The 21,487-nt window shown below is 46.7% G+C and overlaps 1 protein-coding gene across 8 annotated transcripts; it reads left to right on the plus strand.

The window, feature by feature from the left end:
* The first annotated feature begins 97 nt into the window (after window positions 1-97).
* Window positions 98-21,255, plus strand: TMEM268 (transmembrane protein 268). 8 transcript variants are annotated; one of them, XM_049832502.1, is made up of 10 exons: window positions 98-8,849; window positions 10,162-10,325; window positions 10,820-11,152; window positions 13,024-13,133; window positions 13,685-13,792; window positions 15,019-15,168; window positions 16,266-16,376; window positions 18,062-18,142; window positions 19,045-19,230; window positions 20,038-21,255. In XM_049832502.1, the coding sequence occupies exons 3-10, from the start codon at window positions 11,047-11,049 to the stop codon at window positions 20,215-20,217; spliced, it is 1,032 nt and encodes a 343-aa protein (XP_049688459.1). In that variant the 5' UTR covers window positions 98-8,849; window positions 10,162-10,325; window positions 10,820-11,046; the 3' UTR covers window positions 20,218-21,255. The 8 variants fall into 8 exon arrangements, with proteins under 8 accessions (XP_049688459.1, XP_049688460.1, XP_049688458.1 ...); XM_049832503.1 differs by having other exon boundaries at window positions 98-8,422; window positions 9,593-10,325; XM_049832501.1 differs by lacking the exon at window positions 10,162-10,325 and having other exon boundaries at window positions 98-9,403.
* The last annotated feature ends 232 nt before the right edge of the window (window positions 21,256-21,487 follow it).

Consider the following 21,487-nt stretch of genomic DNA (forward strand, 5'->3'; position numbering starts at 1 on the left):
TCTCTAGTCAGTCTTGTTGTTCCTGCTAACTTGTTGTGAGAGTACTGACAGGTCTTACTGTGTTGCGTGGGAGTCTGGACTCTGAAGAATGAGTATCAAGTATTGATAAAAAAAAAAAAGAGTAAGAGATAGAGCAAATGTCTGAAGGTCACAGCAGGTTAAGTTAAAAACCCATTACAGAGCTCCTCCTCTTGGCTCCAGTCTGATGCTTTACCTGCCAGATCATTCCGAAAACCTTCAGGAACAAATGTTCTTGTGACCATTAGGGGAAATAAAATGTTGCCAGTTCACTAGAATAGTTTGATAGCCAGGTGCTGTGCAGTAATTATCCTTTCTTTAGTCAAGTACCGGTCACTGCTTGTTTATACCAAGGTCATACTGTATCCTGCAGCATCCTGCTATAGCCAGGAACAGTGGGAAGTAAGTAAGTGTGTTGGCGTTGTCCATGCATTGCTTTCTAGCTCTTTAATCAAAAGTACACATGAATATATCAAGAGGTTTCATGTTTCAGCTGTTTCTTCCTCTCCCTCTCTCACCAGCAGAATGTTAAATGTAGCTTTGCTTTTTTATTGAGTTCAGTTTAAGGCTTTTTGCAGAAAAGAGACCTTGATGAGCACATACCTGATCGGACCCGAGTCATGCAGTTGGGGATCTAAGCAAGAAACCTTACTGATGCTGTTCCTCAGACAGAACGTCCTATATTTCTACAGACCCTCAGTATAGCATTGAAAAGCCTCTCAGACCTCTAAGAGTTTGATTGTGATTGGGAGGGAGGAAAGCAGGATGGATGAAAGTCATAACAAAGGAACGAATGCCTGCCTGCAGTCACACAGGGCAATGAAAGCGAAGACTGCTATGGTGTCTTCTGTTGTAATATTTTATGATAGTGTGTAGTATTCTGAAAGGATCTCTTTAGGAATTCAAGCTATTAAATGGGTTGTAAAATTGAAACAAAAGCCTCCTGCAAAGGTAAATGTGCCAGGCTGGGGAAGAAGCCAGGTCAGTACAAGGAGAACAGGATCAAGGCAGTTTTAATCACTCTGGTCTAATGACTGGAGAGGTGCTATGGCCTCATAAAAGGTTGCAGCCATGCTAATTCTAGTCTGTCCTTTGGAGATGAAACATTTCTTCCTGTTGAGAACAGGTGCTCAGACTCCAGCATGATAGTCCTAATAGAAGTCGTCTTAGCTCCGGGCTGTAATTAGCACTTTCATCCCGTTTGTTTATCAGTAAAAGACTGCTGCTCTGTCCAGAAAAAATACAGCGCATGCCCCAGTTTCTCATGATGGTTTGTAAGTCTCCCTTTGTTAATGAAGACTTTCTGTCCTTGCTCTCTAGAATAGTAAGAGGCAGGCGAAAAAGAAAAACGCTTCCCTGATTATTTCCTCTTGGCAAAAGGTGGTGTGAAGATGCTTCCTTTAGAACACCGTGCTGCAAGAATAAAAATTTTCTGTAATATTTCCCTGAAACCTAACTAGTTAGAATTACCAGACTCTTAACTTTGCACAGAAGCGAGTATTTCCAATTACTGCTCTCCAGGAAGGCTGGCTTTGTTTGCAGTGTAGATACTTTGTTTTAAATTGAGATTCTCTCATCTTGCACTGTGATGCTCTGGGAAAGGGAGATCTACTGCTGTCTTCGTGCCTAAGTCAGGCTGTGCCAGAAAAATACTCTGCAGAGAGCAGTTTTCTACCGACAGAGGTATGGATTTGGGCATACAACTCCTTGCCTCTGAAATCTGATTTTCTAGACTTTGCAGCAAGTTTGGTTAGTAAGAGTAAAACCTACCCCAGCTGCTAGTAAAATTTCTCTCCAAATTCTCCCTGCTGCTCGTCTGCCTCCATAATCCCTTGCAGATGTGGCCCCATGTATATGAGCCATAGCTTGCTCTTGTGCCACAGAAGGGGCCAGAAGCAGCTTTGGGTACGTACACTGCTGTCTGATTCCCTTAGTTTGAGCTTTTATCCCTGGAAATGCCACCCAACTGCCAGGATGATCAGAGTCCTGGTGCTGTATGGAGGTAAGAAGTGGTCAGCATCTGTGTCTTGTTTGTGCAAAGTCAAGTGAGTTGCTACTGCTGTTGGTGTCTCCCAGTTAAAACTGGTTGCAAATAAGCATTTTCTGGGATCAGCGCAGGCATATTAGGATTTACACAGTGCAGTTTGGCTCCACTCACATCTATGTTCAGCAACAACAGTTTGGAGTTGATTTTTGTGGAATTTCTTTTCAGACGTTACCTATTTATAGAGTTTATACTTTTTGCTTTTAAAATGCCATTGACAAGGTGTGTCATCTGTACAGGCACCAGATGGACAAATGGCTTATTAACACCAGAATATGAGTGTCATCTGGACGGCTTAACGTGCAGTACAAGGTATAATTAGGACATGCATTTGTGCTGCTTGAAGCCAGAGTTCAATTTTTAAGGCACGTCTGTGTTGACAGAGCTTGCTTCCCAGTCAGCTTGCACTGTTTGGTCTGAAGGTCAGCATCTCCTTCTCACTGTTCAAGCAAGGAGTTAATAAAGAGCAGTTAAAGAGCTCAGCACCCCTCTGGCAGGGGAGGCCAGAGGGGATGTCAAAGGTCCTGATCCCACTCAGGTCTGCCACCTCTGCTCTGTCTAATGATGCTTGGGGTTTTTTTGGTCAGTTCAGAGCCTGTATGGGTTTGATCCCCTGTGCATTTGTTGCAGTTAAATCCAAAAACATGAGAGAAAGGTCTGGTAATGAACAGGAAGGATGAAACATGGTGTGTGCAGTGGCGGCAGGGAGGTCCCTCGCCAGTCATTCACAGGCTGGTGATCCCACCAGGGGCTGCAGAAAGCAGGTGAAGGGCAAGGTGGTGCCACTGCTGGAAGATTCATTCAGACAGTGTGGAATGGCAGGGGAGCATGCTCCTTTCTGCATTTGGTTCATGGTGCTTCCTGTGACATAAGAGCAATCATCATTTAATTATTTTTGTAGGAGCATTTTGTGTGATATTTAACTTGTAATTTTGTTTGTTTGTTTCAGAGAAAGTAATTTCCCCCTCTAAAGATCCCCCCTGCTCTTTTCCCTTCCTCCTTTTCCAGGGTCCAAACAGAGAAATAAAGGAGGGAAAGTCACCCATAACCCCATATCTGGAGTCCAGGAGTTTGAGAGAACTTTAATTAAGAGGGGAGGAATTTTGACTTCCAGTGCTTTATCAGAAACTCCCCTGGAATCTTGATTTGGACAGTTTCAGAAACATGAGAAAGGACCCTAAATTTTCCCAGTGCTGTGGCTACTGTTGAAGATCGATGAGCTGTTCCTCGTTCTGCCTTGTAGTGACAGGCTGGCTGCTAGATGGTAACATAAACGAATCATTAAAGGTATTCCAATGCGTAAGCCAAAATTTGGCAACCCTAAATTCCTCATTCTTCTGCTTTTGTGAGGTCCCTACACAATTCCTGATGGTCTTTATTAAAGTTGGAGCTTTTTTTTAATGCTAGATATAAGCCCATCAAGGTGCTGGCAGTCCTTCTCCCCTCCCTTCTATCCACAACTTTGGGCTCCTGCTGTTTTCTCCTGCACTGGTACCCTTCTGACCCCAGAGTGGCCAGAATTAGCTGGCATTAAGTAACCCTACAGAAAAACCAGCAGTTTCTGGCCTGTGAGGCAGATCGTGGGAGATACGATTGTCGCAGCAATAGCTGCATGTAGAGCAGCTGGGCTCAGTCTTATAAAAGCACACCCTAATTTTGACTGACCTAAATACTCTTGTACTCTCTTGCCGTTCTGGTGTACCATCACGCAGTCCTATCTGTAGATTACAAATAACTATGTAAAAAGAATGCCATTCCTCTTCCTTCTCTGCCTGTATGAAACCTGCTCATTTTTCCTCTTTGTATCTATTTTCCTCATTTGGACTCTTTCCCTTTTATCTGACATCACTAGTTCTTGCATTAATGCATAGTAAGAAAAACAAGCCTAGAACCCACTGATCCCAGCTGAGGTTTTGGCTTCAAAGTATTAAAAGACTGTCAAGAACCCTCAAGATTAACGTTTTGTTGAAAAAGTTCCTCAAACTAATCCAGGAAAGGAGCATAGTGTAATCTTTCTTTGAGGTTGAAAGGAGAAAGTACTAATTTCATGCAGAAAAGATTGTATCTCGAACTGGCATAGGAATAAAAAATAAATAGGTATTAAATTACATTCAGCTGTCTCAAAATAATCTAATAAAGCATCTTCTGGATCAATAGCTGAATCATTATCCAAGGCACATAGCAAGCTTTCCCTCCTAATTTGAGATACAAGAAAGAAGTTTTTACATTACCATAATAAAAAGAATAATACTTTAAGTCTTCATAGGAAAAAGGCAGAACTAGGGAAAAAAAAACCAACAACTACACTTTATGCCTTAAGCAAGTGTCATTTTTCATTTGAAACATGTAATTTAGAGATATTATGAAATAAAGTTTTTATATTTTATGACTGTCAATCTGTCAGCTTTGCTGAGCTGTTTGACAAAAAAAACCAAAACCAACCCAGAGTCTGTTAAAGAAGACTTTGTGTGCAGGAAGAGAGGGGAAGGGCAAGACAAGGCTTTCAACAACATTGTTCTCCTAATTAAGGCTCACTGGAAAAAAAAAAAAAAAGATGGAACAGTTAGTCACTGAAAATGCAGTTTCATCAAAAGCAAATGAGATCTGCCCATGTTGGCTGCAGTGTGCACAGCCACAAACAAGACTTATGTATGGAGAAACTGCAGTCGTGTGCAGACCATGGCAAATAAAGCAGGAGTAAGTGATGCATTATCAGCCTTTCAAATATTGCAAAAAAGTTAAGTGTATCAAACCATGTAGTAAATATAGAGAGAATATGGTCTTAGGAGTCGGAATAGGAAAAGGCAGACTAAAGAGTATATATCTCAGCATTTAAAGCAGTGGGACTTGAAGTAGTGAAGAGTGATCTCGGAAATGATATTAAGAACATGATAGAGGATGAGGTTATCCCTGAGGACAGGAGGTATTGGTGGTTACTGTCAGTCTGGGAAAGCACTTCAAATGGCAGATATTTTTTTCCTGGAATCAGGTTCCCTGCAATATATTCATTAATGCAGCATGATGGAATAAGGAGTACAGTTATAATATATGTCCAGGGCATCAAGCTGGGAAGAGATACAAACAGTACAGAGGACTGAATTATAATTCAAAATGATCTTGATAAATGGGAGAAATGATCTGAAACCAATAGCATGAGACTCCCTGAAGAGAAGTGTAATGCTGAACTGAGAAAGGTGAAATCAAATACACAAAAACCAAGCACTCAATAACCAGCTGTACAGCACTGCAGAAATGGTGAAAATGAGGGTGAACTCCCCCAGACTCAGCAAATGTTTTGGTTTTGAAATGAAGTCTCCACTGTACAGCATATTGATTCAAGTGTCCTACGTAAGATGGAAGTGAGAAAGAGAGAGTTGTTAACGCTCATGAATGTGGTGAGGTCTCGGTGTCCTGTTTGGACACTGAGCTTTGAAAAAAATGAAAATAAATTGCTCTTTGAATAGAGCATCAAGGGGCCTGGGGAGGTTTGGCAAGTGTGGCTCAGAGTGATGATGATGATGGGGAGGTAAGGGATTATTTTGTCTAAAGACTCCATGACAGTGGAGAGTGGAGAAGTCTCGAAAAAAAATAAGAGGTTGATTCAAAGTGGACAGACATTGAATTCTTCACCAGATTCACTGAGGCTAGAAGAAGTAACCAGCTTCATTTGAAATGGGAAAGATTGAGTTTAGAAGTGCTTTTTACCAGGAAGGTTGTGGGGCGGATGGCTGTGGAGGCTCCAGCATTGTCACCGCTGGAGTCCTGCTGACCCCCTGTCCTGAGGCTGTGCGGTTGGGTTTTGTCCCCTAATAACTGTTGGCCCTGGCAGCTGGTTTCAGTCACATTGGAAAGAAGGGTGAGGTCTCATTTGACAGCAGGGTGAAAGGGTCCCTTCGTGAGAAGGCTGCAGTGGGAGCTCATCACTTAATTATGGGAGAGTTAAGACCAGGAAGCAGAAAATAGGCAAAAAGCAAGTGAAGTGAGAGAGGGAGACTTTGCAAATAGCTTTGTTGTGGGTTAATGTAAATCTGGACATGCTTCTTCATAAATACAAGTGAGCAAAGCTCAAGACAAACCTCAAGCTGCCTTAACGCTGATTTGCATAAAACAAATCCCTAAATCCCCTGCCAGCCAGCACAAGCTGAACATACAGCCGACACAATGCTTCCTGGAGCAGAGAAGTCTGCATTTTCATTCATTTTCATTCATTTCATTCATTCTCATTTCAGTTTTTGGAAGACCTTCATTTGCAGACTTTCATTTTTAAATGGGGCCACTTTCAGAGGGTGTCAACTGGGCTCTGTGAAACAGAAGCACCTCCAGTCTGCATTGGGATCCTGCCAGCGTCCTCTCTCTGTTTTACAGTCACATAGTTCCCTATTGTGGCCTTTGCCTGACTCTCTCCAAAGTCCTTTCTAGTTTACTGATTGACTTTGCATTTGCTGTTAATTTCAGCTTTCCTTCTTGGCTTTAAGAGGGTTAAATTTCTAATGCTAAAGTTTTGGTAGGGGTATTGATAGGTGGGGTAGGAATGTTATAGACACATCTTTGTGCTTCAGAAGCCCAGATATAAAGGCATATGTGCAAATACAACAGCAGCTTATTGTCCAGCTAGAATCTAAAATGTGTGTTTATTGGAATATATTAATCACTGAATATTTTATAGACTATTCTGTGGGACCTGTGACTACAGGATACCTGCTTGGATTGAGAAGATACTTGGTAGGATCTCACTTGCCTAACAAAAGCATAAAAATTGTGCCCCAAATAAGGTGAGCAGAAAACTAACACCTGCAAAAGGTTTCTGAGCATTTGGCTTGATGACTGCTGAAGTCAGGAAGAGTCGGGCTAGGAGACCCTGACTCCTTACAATGCAACCTGCAGATCCATCATCTCCTTTGGGCCAGAGCTGCAAATTCAGGGAGGTGGTTGGGTGGAAAATTATCTCAGAAAAATAATGGAAAACCTTGCCTTCCATTTAGGTTTGTTTAAGCTTCTGTGGATCTTCCTCCTTGGTTCCTTAGATAGGTGTGAAACAGATGCTTTGAAAACCTTCAGAGACAAAGCCCGTCAGTCTAAAAATTCCTAAAGATTTAATAGTGTGTGGCCTTTTATATGAGCAGGATTTTTCTGCTTGTGCTGGTGGGATGAGGTGTTGATGCCAAGATCAGTCCATACATGCACGTCTTGCTAAACAAGAGGTGTACAGTGTACGTGGTGCAGGTAATTATGAACGTTGCTTTGAAGTTTATTGCCCACACAGAGTTTTGCCTCGGGCATTTCTTTGCAGTGAGCTGACAGTGCTCTTTCTAAGCACTTTGGTTGTCATATCCTCCCTCTGGCAGGATCTTTACGTGGGTGAGAAGAGGAGGAAACAAAGCCAAAGCTTTTGATGAGAATCGTTTGCAAAAGAACCTAAAGCTTTGCATGGCCCTATCTTGGGTGGGGATTTGAGCTGGGCCTTGAGCTAGTGACAACAGCAAGAGATTTATCTGATTTTTCTCAATACCAGGACAATGTTACTATGTGAGATGCCGGTTTCCAGTGTAACAAGATCCCATGTGGTTAAGCAGCTTTGGAGTCTGTTGCCCTTGCAGCCACGTGATGTAATAAACGCATTGCTCAGCAATGTCTGGAGCCAGCAGGGCTGCAGAAATTCATCCCTCCAAGAGAACGACATTTTCTCCAGGAAGTGTACGCAGGCACTGCAATAAAGCTTCTTCTTCTTTTTTTTTTTTTTTTTTTAAACCATTCACTAAGACTAACAGTCACTAAGATACTTGATTCACTCCGTTCCTAGCCTCCATGGATCCTCTAGCTTTTGGTGAGCTGTGAAACGGTAATTCCCAGGCAAAGGAGTCTTCTCTCCTGTGGCGTCTCTCAGCATTATCTCTTTGCATGAAAGTGAATGACTTCCCCAGCACGTGAAGCTCTTCTGGGGGGTCTGTCTGACTGTGTGTTAGAGCCTACTGCTTTTCTTCGGCGTACAGCAGCTGGAGAGGAAACTCACACCCACCCATTGTACCAGCGCAGCCTCCTGTTTTGAGGAGGGTTACGGTTCCCCCTTCTGCACCTTATTCCTGTTTCTCTGTGCTTTAACATGACCCCTTGCTAAATATACAGTGACCTGTTCTCAGCCTTGATCTTCGTTCAACTCTTCTGATTTCTCCAGCCCTATCGTCGGTGCTTAGCTTTCATTAATATATTCACGGCAATTAATCTCATGCAACCTTGGGATTTGTACTTCGTGAGTTCTGCCCAGCTGATCGAGGAGGAGGACAGCCTTCTGTCTGTGCCGCTCTTCAGGTCTTCACAGCCTTTAGGGTCCAGCTCCAGCTCTGGACCCCCACCCTGCAAAAGGTGAGGATAACTCCTGTGGCAGAATCTCCTCCCATGGCTGTGTCTTCAGTGCGGAAGCACTTTTGAGGAACTCTAGGGGGTTAAAACCGTGTTTCTGAAACCAGCCTAAGGGAAAGCAAAGTCACATGCACAAGGGAGATTTTGCAAGTTGGTGCTTGCAGCTTAGGGTAATGGGAGGGAGCACGGGGGGCACAGGCTTTTTGCCTTGGGTGAGCCGTGGTTAGCCCGTGGTCCCCGGGAGATGCAGGGAAAAGAGTGACCTTCTCCATGCAGGTTAGGGCTGTGGGACTGGAGACATCCCTGCACAGTGGTGGAACAGCCCAGCATCTGGGCAGTGTGGAGTGGGATGGTGGCAGATAAAGGACAGGGAGGAGGAGGAGGAGGGAGCTGAGCTGGCTCCCCAGGACCATGAAGCGAGCTGGACCAGGTAAGCCTCTGCCAGCTGCTGTGGAAATGAAGCAGAAGGACTTGCTGAACATTTCTCTGCTGTTTAGCTAGGGCTTGGAGGTGTCCTAAAAAGAAGGTTCATAGGCTGAAGGAGGCAAAGTCACCTGAGAGATGTCGGCATTGCATAAAGAGTAAGAAGAGATGTAGAGAGACACAGAGCCTGGGGAGTGCAGGAGATGAGAAGATGCCCCTGGTGTTAGCACAGGAGGCGGCAGGGGAAGATTTGGGGGGGACCCATCTCCAAAAACGGGCAGTTGTTCTGCAGCAAAAGGCAATGGAGCCAAATGTGGTCTATGCTGCACAAAGAGGTAAAAGCAAAGCTGCTTTTGCCGATGAGCTCGTCTTGGCTGGGGAAGGCTGTTTCCCTCCTGCAGCTCCCCGACGGGCTGGGGAAGGCTGAGCTGCCCTCACCCTGCTGCACCATTTGCTGTCATCTCCTGGGGACTGTCCTCCAGAGACTCAAAATTCTCGACATGTAAGCCAGAGAGCCTTGATTCACCTCTAACTTAATGTGACAGCAGCAACAACAGGGTGGTAGGTTTTAATTAGGTTTTCCTTTTGTTTCCTCTGTTTTTTCACTCTTTGCTTTGCTGCTGTTCTGTGTGGGCTTTTCTGTCTTGTTTTTCATTTTGCCTTCTGTTTGATGCTAACCCAAAGAGATTGAAGGCAAAAGGGGGAAAGGAGTGAGAAAATTCACTGTCTGAATCTGCCTTTTGGTGCCAGGAGTCGTGCTCTGTAACACATGGCTGCCCATTCCTGGCAAAGAAGTTGCAGAGGAGAGCCACGCTCAACGTACAGCAGAACTGCTCCACACCTGCGCTGGTGAAAAGTGGGTGCTGTGCCCATCCTGTGTATGCACACACACACTGCACACCTCTTGTGCAATGTGTACCATGGCTTGATTCCTTTAAGTGTGAGTTTCCAGCCCTCTGCAGGTTTTTTTCTGCAATCAGAAGAACTTTTCATGTTGTTTCTCTTGCCTCAACTTCCTTTTCGACAGTCCTTCAACTGGTGACTATCCTGGCTTTGTGTAAGGGGGTAATTGCAACAACAACCATCAGTCAAAAATAAAGCAATCCTCTTTGGAAGGAGAGCGGATGAGCTCTGTGAGGTACTCGTACAGCAAGAGACAGCAACAGGCTCCTGGTGCAAAAGTAAGACCAAGCAGAGGTTAAAAAGCGAATGGTAGTTTTGGACAGCCAGTGTGGACGCAGCTGACCCACAGAGGTGGAAGATAATTGAAAAGTAAACTTCAGAGTCTTCCAAGCATTTGCTTTAATAACCACCCACAGGTCCTGGCAGCAGGTTAGAGACTTACGTCAGCAGCATTTGCCTGGAAAAATGGTGGGCATGGTGCCTGCTGCGGCGACGTGCCCTGTCAGCTTCTTGTACTGCCCGCGGTGGAGAGGAGAGGGGAAAGGAAAGCAGAGACCCTCAAAGGCTTTGCTCCTGCTGGGTGAGAGCTCCTGCTTGCCTCTGCCTTCAGAAGATGCATTTTTCTTCCTTATCTGCACTGCTTCCTTCGTATGGTGGGGAATTACCCACGGCATCAGTGAGTGGGGTGCATCACTTCCAGGGAGGGGCATTTACACCGTCTCCACTTTCTTCTGAAAGTGCCTGCTGAAAGCAATAGCAAAAAGCCTGTTGGCTTAGCAAGGAGAAATCCTGCCTATTTCTTGACTAATTGTTTACAAAATATGAATAATTAAGGATGTCAGGATAATTTAAGGAGTATTTAAGGATAACTTTTCCACCTATTAATGAAAGAAAAAGGGTAATTGCAGCAAAAGGCGAGCCCGTGCGTTCTCCACTGATGGCTGGCTAACACCTACTGGTGATAACATCCACAGGGAGCAGGGTCCAAAGAGCAGAGTACACCCAAGTAGTCTGTGCTGTTACCCTTTTTTTGCTGTCTCTGCAAGATCTGGGATTTTCTTTTCCTCTTTTCAGGACTAGAAAATGCCTCCTTGCTCATGGAAAGCAAGATCTTGAAGAAGTCATCGGAGAGAATGTGAATGAGGATTTCACAATCTGCTCCCCAAGAGGAGAGCAAGCCGGCTGCCTGCTGCCTTGGGGCTGAACTGGTGTTTCTTAGCAGTGAAAGATAAGGCAGATATACAAAGTGCTGGATTTCTGACAATACGACATAGGGTCCCTCAAGGAGAGGCACCTTCAGCATGGCCCATAAAAGCCAAGCTGGTGGAATTGAGAAAAACAGCTCGCTTTCCTCCATCCTCTACTGTAAGAGTGATTTAAAGGAAGGATCCATGCAGTGGGCGAAAGGTAAGCGAGCAACTTGTTGATGATAAGGAGAAAGGCAGTACTGAGTACAGTGCCCTTAAAATAACAGAAGACAGATTTTTCAAAGATGCTTATTAACAGCAACTCATTTGCAAAAGTGACTAAACATTATGGATGTTTCAGCATTTTGGGGAGGGGATGGAGACACTGACTTTTTTGGAAAGCCTGATATATAGGAATGAATGGACATCCACCTACTGAAAACAAGGACCCTGGAAGTCCTCTTCTCTTAGCCTTCAAAAGTCAAGAAATCTTTGGGAAACTTGATCTGTGCTTTCCGAGTGACCCCCTTCCCCGGTAACAATTTGCTCCCTCTCTGCAGCACTACTTCCGAAACCACCTGAGGTGCTGTGCAGAGACAGAAGGCAGTGCCATGGGTGGCTGTTCTCACCGAGCCCTCCACGCACCATTCAGCAGGGCATCCTTTTTGCTTGCTCAGTTCATGGCACCTCTTTAGTGCTCAGTTTTTGCAGGGGTGAAGCAGCTCTTGTCACTCCAGCAGGCTCCAGCAGAGGTCAAGGAGCTGAGCCCCTCTGCAAATCTCGGGGATCTCAGCTTGGCACCCAACTTGCTAGACTTTGTGCCAAGCAACTTGACCAAAGCCACGGAGAACAGGAGAGCCGAGCCCAAAGCTGGGGCCATTTGTTTTTATTCTTGTTTTATACTCACCGCCTCCACTGCTCTGTGTCAGGAGGAGATAAACCTCAGCAAACAAGCAGGACCTTGTTATCCTGGAGGTTTCAGTTGCATCTCCTCTTCCCTTTTTTACTCGATGCTGTCACGCCCTATTGTAATGTAATTGGCTCGTTTCACTTGGCATCTCCTGTTCCTGAGCAGTGAAGAGATGATGAGGGTGAAGGACATAAGTGGGAGAGAAGGGGAAGGTGAGTGCGTGCTGCGTTTCAGCCAGCACAGCGGTCTGGGAGAGCACTCAGTGGCAGTGTGAGCAGGAGCAGCCCCAGGGGACACCTGGCTGACCCCGGATCTGCAAATGGGAAGGAAAGCAGGGTGAAATGTTTCAGTGAAACAGGATCTCATCTGAACAAGCCACTTCCTTAGACTCGATCTCTTCCCCTTGACGTAGCACAGCTTGTGTAAACTCTAGATGAATGCCAGATGGGGTGCCTGGAGATCAGAGCTCTCCTGTGCTGCTCCAAGACTGCTGTGCCTCAGCTTGGAGCAGCCTGCTCCTCAAATCTAGGACAGGCTGTCCTCACACTTTCTAGGCTCCTGACTGCAACTTGTGTCTCTAGATTACATCTCTGATCCTAGCCCTAGCTGAAACTGGGAGGCTGCGACCCTGAGCAGAGCCATGCTGCCCAGGAGCACTGCTGGAGAAGGGAACTGGATGCTGGAGGACCTATGGGGCTCATGCTCCAGGGCAGCCCTGCCACATCGCAGACAATGTGATTATTGGAAAGCACTTTAATTTGATTGTTCAAGTTTTTTCTTGTGGTGGGTGGGGTGGGTAGGCAATGGGGGATCTCTCTAAGAGGTAGATAGCCTTAGCAAGAGGGAGGAGCTTGAGTCCGTTGTCCTTTCTGTCAGGGATCAGTGAGACAAGACATTATCCTGCTGAAGATCAGAGCATCTTGTTATCTCTGACTGCTCACTCCTGGAATGTGTTTGGGGTTTCCTCCCTTTTTGTAGGTTGTTTCCTTACAGGGGACATCAGGCTGCTTCCAAAGCTCCTTGTGATGTTCTTAGAAATGTCCAAGGGAGTATTTTGGATCCATTTAAAACATGTCAGGGTGGTTTGCATTCCTTAGCCTTCCCTTTGCCATGTGCTACTTAGCTGCTGGGAGGAAAACCCGTACCAGAGCTGTGCTCATGACTCCTTTGGGCTCTTGCAGAACGCCCCAATGGCCAGGTGCTCATGGTGCTCAGCATGGACAACAACTGCTCAGCCACCTCCTTTGACATGGAGCTTTGTGCAGAGAAACTGAAGTCCCTTGGGGTTCAGGTAAGCTCATCTCCCCTGGGGACCCTGTAGGAGTGAATGCTAGCTGCATTAGCATCATTTGCATTTGCACCCACATCACAGACAGCTTTTCTCTTTTTTGGTTTGAGAGTCGCTTGTTTCAGTTCCACTTCAGTCTATTCCCCATGGACTGCAAGTCAACTGTAATGATCTTGACTTAAACCTCCATGAAGAAACCCATTCAACATAGGTTCTATTGAATTGCTTGAAAGTCACTCTGATGGGATGGAGCATCCCTGGGACAATCTGTCTTGTCTTGTCCTTTGTCATAAAAAGGTGGTTTTCTCTTGTGACTTTCCCTGCACTTTCCAGGGAGATATTACTCACTGCAAATGAGGCAAGACCACAAGTTTTTGCTCTGTGACAGCTGTATGGATGAGATTGGAGGTGCACTCTGTGGGAGGGTGCTCTGGGACAGAGCTTTCAGTCGCAGTGCCAGCCTGGCCCCTCGGTGACTGCCCAGGCTAGTTCTGATGGGACTACGAGCCCAAAACTGGAGGGTGGACCTAGTTTTCTGTTTGCTCCCTGAGCAGGTGGCAGAGGATCAGTGGAGAAGGTTAATCCAGGACGCTGTCCTGAAGCCTGAAGTGAGACGGTACATGTTCTACAACTCCAGGGCATTCCAGATAGCCATTGCCGTGGTAAGGACGGTGGGGTCTCTTGCTTGCCATAGACATGCGCTCACTGAGATGCATCAAGACCTATACCTGGGATTCTTGTGGCCAGGGAGGGAGAGGGGTTTGAGTGGGTAGGAGATACTGGTTTTTCACATCCTAGTGGGTTCCTTTGGAAATCCCAGTTCACAGAATTTCTGTAGATGGAGGGCAAGGCACCTTCTCCAACCCCTTGCTGGTAGTCCGACCGAAGCAGGCTGTCCATGACTGGATAACCAGCATATGTGGAAGTAGTACTACCTACATCAGACATTTTTTAACTTGATTTTAAAAATCTGTAGATATTCTGGTTCTGATGCTAATTTAGACTAATGGACCAGTCAACTTTGGTTACTGAGGTGATTGTCTAGTCTTGCTTGTTGTCTTCTGGTGAGAGAAGCTTCTCCAGAGACCCCGATCATTAGCATCTACCGCAAAATGCAGCGTGCTGAGGGTGTGATAAAATCTGATTCCTTTGTTTTAGTTGCATTTATTTTTTGGGATAGCAATTATACATGTTTTCTCGCCTTTCACTAATATTGTAGGAATTGGTGCTCAGTGTTTTGAGGGTTTTGGTGCCTGTTTAGTGCAAATGAGTTTTATTATTGCAAGACAATGCTGTGGCATGCTGTGCTGTACACATCTTATTTGCTTCTAGGCAATCTCCTGCCCAAATGTCTGCTATCTAAAGTAAAGGCCAAATTATTTCAGTTTTGTCTGTCTTTATGCAAAGGCCAGGTTTGTCAGTCCTTAGCATAGTCCTTGAGCCCAGTGTCAGTGTCCACTATTTCAGTGTTATTGTAATTGAGTAGTCTCTGCACCACCTTGAGTGCTTTGACATAGGAGCTTTCTAAATACAGGGACTATTAGAAGTATTATCAATATGCCTCAGTGAGTGCATTTCTTATCTAAATGGAAGAACTCGGTCGAAATCCTCCCTAGGTATGAATCATCATTAATAATTCACTCTCTGTCTTTGATGACTAGTAATTATTTATAATAAACCAGGGCTCGCTCAGTCCTTCTAGTCCTTTCTTTCCCCTATTTATTATTGGAAAGAACTTCTGTCCTTCCTCACCCTCTGAAAATCTTGTGTGACTTGATTTATGGTAAGGTATTACCCCGGGAGCAGGGACTGGTAGTTTTCTTCTTCCTGTGACTTATCTCACTTTCATAGTTTTGTGACTATCATCAGTCTCTCTGGGTTTTTACAGGTTTTCTACATGTCTCTCTGGACAAACATTTACTCCACAGTCCAGCTGTGTTCCTTCGGACGGTACTGGGAGGCCAGCGTGCTGGTGACCCTGGCTGCCGTAGCAGTCACTGTAGTTGTGATACTGGTTATCGATTGTCGCCAGAGGAAGGTAAGAGGAGGCCGCTTGTGTGCAGGCACGCAGTGCGTGAGGAGCAGGACTCCCCCCCACCGAAGTGCTGGAATCCAGGTCATCTCCTAGATGCACATGAAGAACAGAATTACCCGGGGAGGAAGGAATATTTTTACAGCAGGCTCAGAGATCAGGTTCAGGCAAGGGATGCTTTACAGCCAAGTTAGGTGTCATAATGCCTCAAAAGTAGGTGTTGGAGCCCGGCAGGCTGGCTCCAAGCGCCTGCTGTCACTGGAGATAAAGCAACTGTTGCAGAGCGCGGTTTGCACTCCCACGGCTGGTGAGAAGCCACAGGGGCTCTCCAGCAGAGCTGGCTCCTGCCCTGCTTCTGACGATGGTCCTTGCAGTCTCGGCTGTGTGCAGCCACTAATAGCATCGTTTACTTGTGTTGCTGTGGTGCACTGGACCTTGCAACAGGTCCAGAACAAAAAGGCAGCTCCTAACCCATGGAAGTCGCAATAAAATTATAAAACCGAGGTAGACTGGGCAGTGGAAGGAAGCAGGGAGATGACGTAAGCATGAGAGGCAACCAGCCTGCAGCATCCAGTGCTTGGTTGTTGTCAACTTTTGTTTGTAGGAATCACAGGAGTATGGAAATTACTAAGTGATCTGAAGAGTAATATTAGAAAGGCTTGATTCAAAACCCAGAGGGGTCTTTGCACTGATTTTAATTGCATGGATTTTGGAGCAAGCCTCTAATGACAGCTGTGCAATGATTCTTCCAGAGGGAAACCTGGCAAACATGCAGGTGCACAGAGGTTTAGGAAAGGAGTCCTTCACTCAGGGACTGCTGGGGAAGGAAGAGAGAACATGATACTGGAAGTCGATTCCCCTTCAGACATCTTGTCTGTAATAGAAATAATCCTTAGTGAGATTTCTGGCTCCGCAGACATCCACCAGCGGTGGCTAGGCCAATACTGACGGCTGGTGACAGTCCTGCCTGACTGCAGGCTGCTCTTGTCACTGCTTTCCTTTCAGAGATGCGGTATTTAGGATTATCCAGCTGCCATTTGTAGCATTAGGCTGGCCCAACTTTTGCTGTCGAGTGTGTTAATTTTTCCTGCATTCTTTAATAGATAAACGTGAACACAGATGTGAGGCTGGCAGCTGTCAATGAAATCTTTATCAAACACGGTTTAATAGTAGGGATTACAGATGCCCTGGATGGGCCACACAACATCCTACAAGTATCCTTTCTGTAGGGAATTATTTGTACCGCTTCTGGGTAGCTAAGGATATGGAGGTATTCACTAATGTTATGATCCAAGAGGATCTCCAGTGGGTGGGATTTCTAGGATTCATTTTTTCTCCTATTGGATGGCATAAGGGATTGGGTATCTTTTCTTCTCCTGTAAGTGAGGATTGAGATATGCCCAAAGGCAATTGGAAATAATGAGTCTAAAAGACCGAAGTGGGACTAGTCCTTTCGGCAGGCAATTATTCCTGAAAGTGTATTATACTTACATGACAGTAATGATTCTTATTATAAGCAGAGTGACAGCAATATGCCTATGGCAAAAAAAAAACCAACACAGAGAAAACCAGAGTGCCTGTCCCTGGGAGCTCATGTTCTGCCTTGCAGAGACAAACTAAGCCAAGAGCGTCCAAGTGCCTTTGCTCTCCGGGTGATTTGTCACCCTGGGCTCCCTCCTTCAGGCATGTTGGAGAACTTGATTTCACCCTGCGTGTCTCTGGCAGCCAGGTCTGTAGCTGCCAAGCACTGCTGACCTTCATGGCCTTTTAAAAGTGCGGGTTAAAGAAACTAGATAGAGGGAGGCTCATTTGCTGCTTTTTAGTGATACCTTTTCTGGACTAGCCAAAGATTTAGGGGAAAAAAGAGAGTTCTAAAACAGCATGAAAGTGTTAAAGGAAGGTGAGAGAGATGGTCTCCCAGATTTGCTGGTGGACCTCACTCCCCTCCATATATACAGAGATATGAAATAGAGATAGAGGGGGAGCCAAGGCTGAAACACAGGGTCAGAGAAGGGGGCAGGGAATACCACAGGAGGGCCAGCAGGGGTGAAGTCATGCAGAATGAGGAGAAAACACTTAAGAACCTGAATTAGACATTCGTTCAGACCAGCATAATTTTGCACCTCAGTAAGTGAGGACTAATCCAAGGAGCCTTCACCTCTACCTACGTGTCCCAGAACTGCCCGAGAGCAGAAAACAACCCAAGGATTTATGATTTCTCAGTGTGCTCCAATGTCATATCTGTTTTAACCTTCTAGCTTTTATGCTGTTCCTGAATCCCCTTGATAATGGCAGCTTGAGTAGATATACAAGGGCAGACCTTTGGCTGCATTCTCGGGGGCTGCTGCTCTCAAAGCTGGCACAACTAACAACCCCAACATGTTGCTCTTGGTAGACTCTTTGCAAACAGTGCCTCTGTCCTGAAGACAAGCACAAAGTACAGTAAATTTTGTAAAAAATAAATGGAATGAATCCCTAGAAACAAAGGAAAGAAAGTAGGAAGGAGTTTAGGGGAGCTAAGTCAAGGTGACCCACCAGTGTATTTAGATGTAAGACCACTGAGTGAGTGATGGGCAATGGCCCTGGATTATCCCAGTTTTCACCCCACCAGGATGGAGGAGGTGTGCCAGGAGGACTGGCTGCCCCCTGGGGCAATGTCCCCATTCCCTGCCACCCCTCTTCTTTTCCTCTTTCCCTTGAGGTTTTGCATTAGCCCAGACCCTCTTGGCTTACAATTAGCCCTGTGATGTGTTATTGGTTCCCGTGTCCTGAGCACCCCATGGGCACCACCTGCCTTTGCTCCGCTTCCTCCAAGGTTGGTACCAAGAGCCGCACGGAGGTGGAGGGCTGCGGAGGGGGAAGCGTGGAAAGACTCCTTCCTTAACCCTGCCCATCCCAGCTGTGGTTCGTGCACTTCAGCCCGGAGCGCTGCCTCCAGTCCTTGGCAGCCCACGTCACGGACCTGCAGAGGACGCGAGAGGTAAATGATGGTGGGCACAGCCCGAGCTCCCGCAGGGACACGTACAGGTGGGCACGGCTTTGGTGGGATGGAGGTAGGCAAGGAGAACTGAGTGTTTGAGTGTCCTCCTGGGCATCCCCTGCTGTGAACTGGGAGCTGGACAGACTGGGAGGTGGATAAACTGCATCTGTCGGTGCCCAGTTCAGCAGGAATTGGTTTAGGTCCTGTGGTATGTGCATGTCTGGATAATTAACTGTACAACTTTAATAAAGGAAAGTCATCAAGAATCAAGGGTAAATTTTGAAAGCATGTGTCACAACTTGAAATAATGGACACCTTGAGCTGTCCTTCTGAAATAAATGGGATAGCCTGAGGAATAAGTAAACACTGTACTGGGTTAACTGTATAAAATTTTTGTACTCTTGGCCTTAAGAAAATGTTTTCCTCTATGCGCTTGTATAAATATACAAACACCGCACTCTCCTGCACTGAATTGCCCTTGCTGACCATGGGTGCAGGATGAGAGGCAACGGGGTATAACCCTCCGAAAATCCCAAAGCTGCTCATCTCCCTGGATGAACTGACAAATGCAGATTGGGGGATGGACAGTAATACATCAATTCATATACTGGCTGATATAACTCATATGGTTTTTAAAGACACGATTCTCCATACCAGGCTCTGACCATCATGCTGGGAGCAGTTGCTGGCACAAGACACAGCTGATGATAGCAGCAGGGCTGTGGGATGAAGACACTCAGCTCCAAGTGCTGGGCACGGCTCTTGGCCAATGCTGGTTTTGACTCTTGGGATGATAACTCCCAGGAGTAAAAAACATGAGGAGGAAATCGTGCTCTTTAAAGGCTGTCCTCAGGACACTGCTGCTGCCTTTGGAGGCCCCCCAAAATCTCTTTCTCTTCCAGTCAGGCTTGCAGCACAGCCTGGACCAGCTCTGTGTGGTTATGGAGGCGGTGGTTCAGCCTGACCTGGGGACGGAGGAGGAGGCTTTGCGTGAAGAGTCCCCTCTTTTATCCAGTGGAGTGAACCCAAATAAAGAGCCCGTGACATGCAACGAGCTGCTCCACCTCGTTCCCAAGGGCCCACCAGAGGTAATGAGAAATATCCCTCCCGAATGGACAGAGGCACCAAATCACCTCCCCAGGCACCTCGGCTCCAAAACCCCGCTCAGCAGCTGCCAGCCATGGGGGACACCTCCTTTTTCACCAGTAGAAGCACCTGGAAGCCTGGAGGTCCACACACACCTTCTCCAGCCCTGACACTGCTGAGCAGTTAATGCTTACTGAGCAGTTCATGGATTGGGCTTTTCCTTGCTGGTGGCCAGGGGTCCTCTTTTGGAAGACAACGTCTCCCAGGGTCCATGCACGGACCCAGCACCTGTGTCTGGGCTGGGAATGAGGCATGGATGTGCTCAGCCTTTGTCTCCTCTGTGGAGTGTGCCTTCAGAGACTTGTGCCATGCTGAGCAACAAATGTGTCCTCATTGCCGCTCAGCAAGAAGTTTCAGAAGGGATGATTTTGATTTATTTTACAGTTTTCCTCTCGCTGTTACTAAGCGAATTTGGTGCAGGTGACATCCCTGCAGATTGAAGCTCTCTGGCCATCTACAGGCAAAAAAAAGCAACAGGAGGCAGTGATGGAGCAGGCAGGTCCACAAGAAGCCTGGCTCCTTGGCCACCCACTGGCGAGCGGTCATTTCATGTCACTCCCCTGTGGGGACAGTGTGCCAGCACTGCTGACCAGAAGGGGATCTGGGACAGTTATATATGCCATTGGCTCCTGTCCTGTTTCCTTCAGACAAGGACAGTCCTTGAACGAGGGAGCAAATGGTATTTCATGTATCATCCACTCTTCCCGCAGGTAGATTCTCTGCTCTGACACCTCTCTTGCTTGTTGCAGGTGATGGCCCAGCAGCTCCTGGTTATCTTCAGTGGATGCTACGTCCGGCTCCTGGTCACCGGCCGTCTCCCTCGGGCCATGCCAGGGGGGCACCTGGAGCACAGCAGCGTGCCCTGTCTCTGCCAGTTCATCAAGACCACCGCGCTCAACACACACCAGAGCTGGTTCATGGGCAGGTGACCAGAGGCAGCTGGAAAATGCTGAAATAAAAGCTGCCTATCCACAACAGTGTGAAGAAACCATGGGGCAGAGGAGAGGGCTATAACTGTGCATCCTGGACTTATCCAGATGAATGAATGGAAACATAACTCTAATAAAACATGCAAGACACTCACCAGAAAGCTGCTTACCTTTGAGACTCTCTGGCTGCCCACAGGCTTGGTGTGAAGGAGTTGCTCTGGGGGTCAGAAACAATCCAGGGACAGCCTGGAGCTCCCTTGGGAAATTTCCCACTGCTCTTACTTGGGGGCCTCTGAGAGCCATGGGGAATACCTGCAGGAGCCAGCCCCACACCTTTGAAATGAAGTACGTGGGGGTTTTTTAATACAAGGAAGACAGGGAACTCTGTGCATTGCAGTGTTGCAAATGTGATATTTGCTCTGGATTATGTTTGTGTCACGTAGTTGCCAGTGACAGTGAGCTTTGTCCTGTGACAGACATGGGCAGTGTCTCACCTGATGAGTTGGCAAACTTTCCAGTTAAGAACTAGCTTGGGATGGTGCTCGGTAACTGCCGCTTCTGCTGCCTCCCCTGGGAGGATGGTGATGGACTTCCTGATGATCCATGGGATTAAGCCTTAAAGAAGGCACTGGGCACTGGGTAGGGTATCCTGGAGCACAGCTCTTTTCAGACTCCCCTTCCTGCTCCATTTTGGGACAGGCTGATTTCCTTTGTTTTTCCCTTCCCCCTTTCTCCGCACTGCATATACACCCAGCACGTAAGAGGACCCAGTGGTGAGCAGGAGACTTCAGCATTTGCATGGAGTCCATGGGAAATGAAGCACTGTAAGCCTATGAGAGGCTGTATGCTCAGGTGGTGCCCATGAATGGAGAATTGCTGTATGGCCCAGGAACTGCTCATGTCCTCCTCTGTCCCCAGAGCCAGGCATTTCCATGAACTTCAGGTGACTCCATGCGCTGATGTTTACCCAACCACCTAACCACACGGTTTGGTGGCAGTAGCTGTCCTAGGCAGTGGCAATGGTCAGAATAAAGAGTCCTAAGGTCTGTGTTTTCCAGTCGCGCTGTGGCTGAGTGTGCATGGGAGATACGGGTCCGTTCTTCACCTTCCAGCCTTCCCGCCCTCTGTCCCTCCCCATCTCGGGCAGAGCCCTGCAATCCCCCAGGCAGGGCTTGTGCCTCTCCCACCTTAACGAAGCTCAGCATGGGATACTTGTCCCGCACAAAGCCAGGAGGGTTTTAAAATTAAGGTCACTAGTTTGTGCACATCC

Source organism: Accipiter gentilis, chromosome 29 (genome assembly GCF_929443795.1).
Source record: "Accipiter gentilis chromosome 29, bAccGen1.1, whole genome shotgun sequence".
Taxonomy (NCBI): Eukaryota; Metazoa; Chordata; class Aves; order Accipitriformes; family Accipitridae; genus Astur; species Astur gentilis.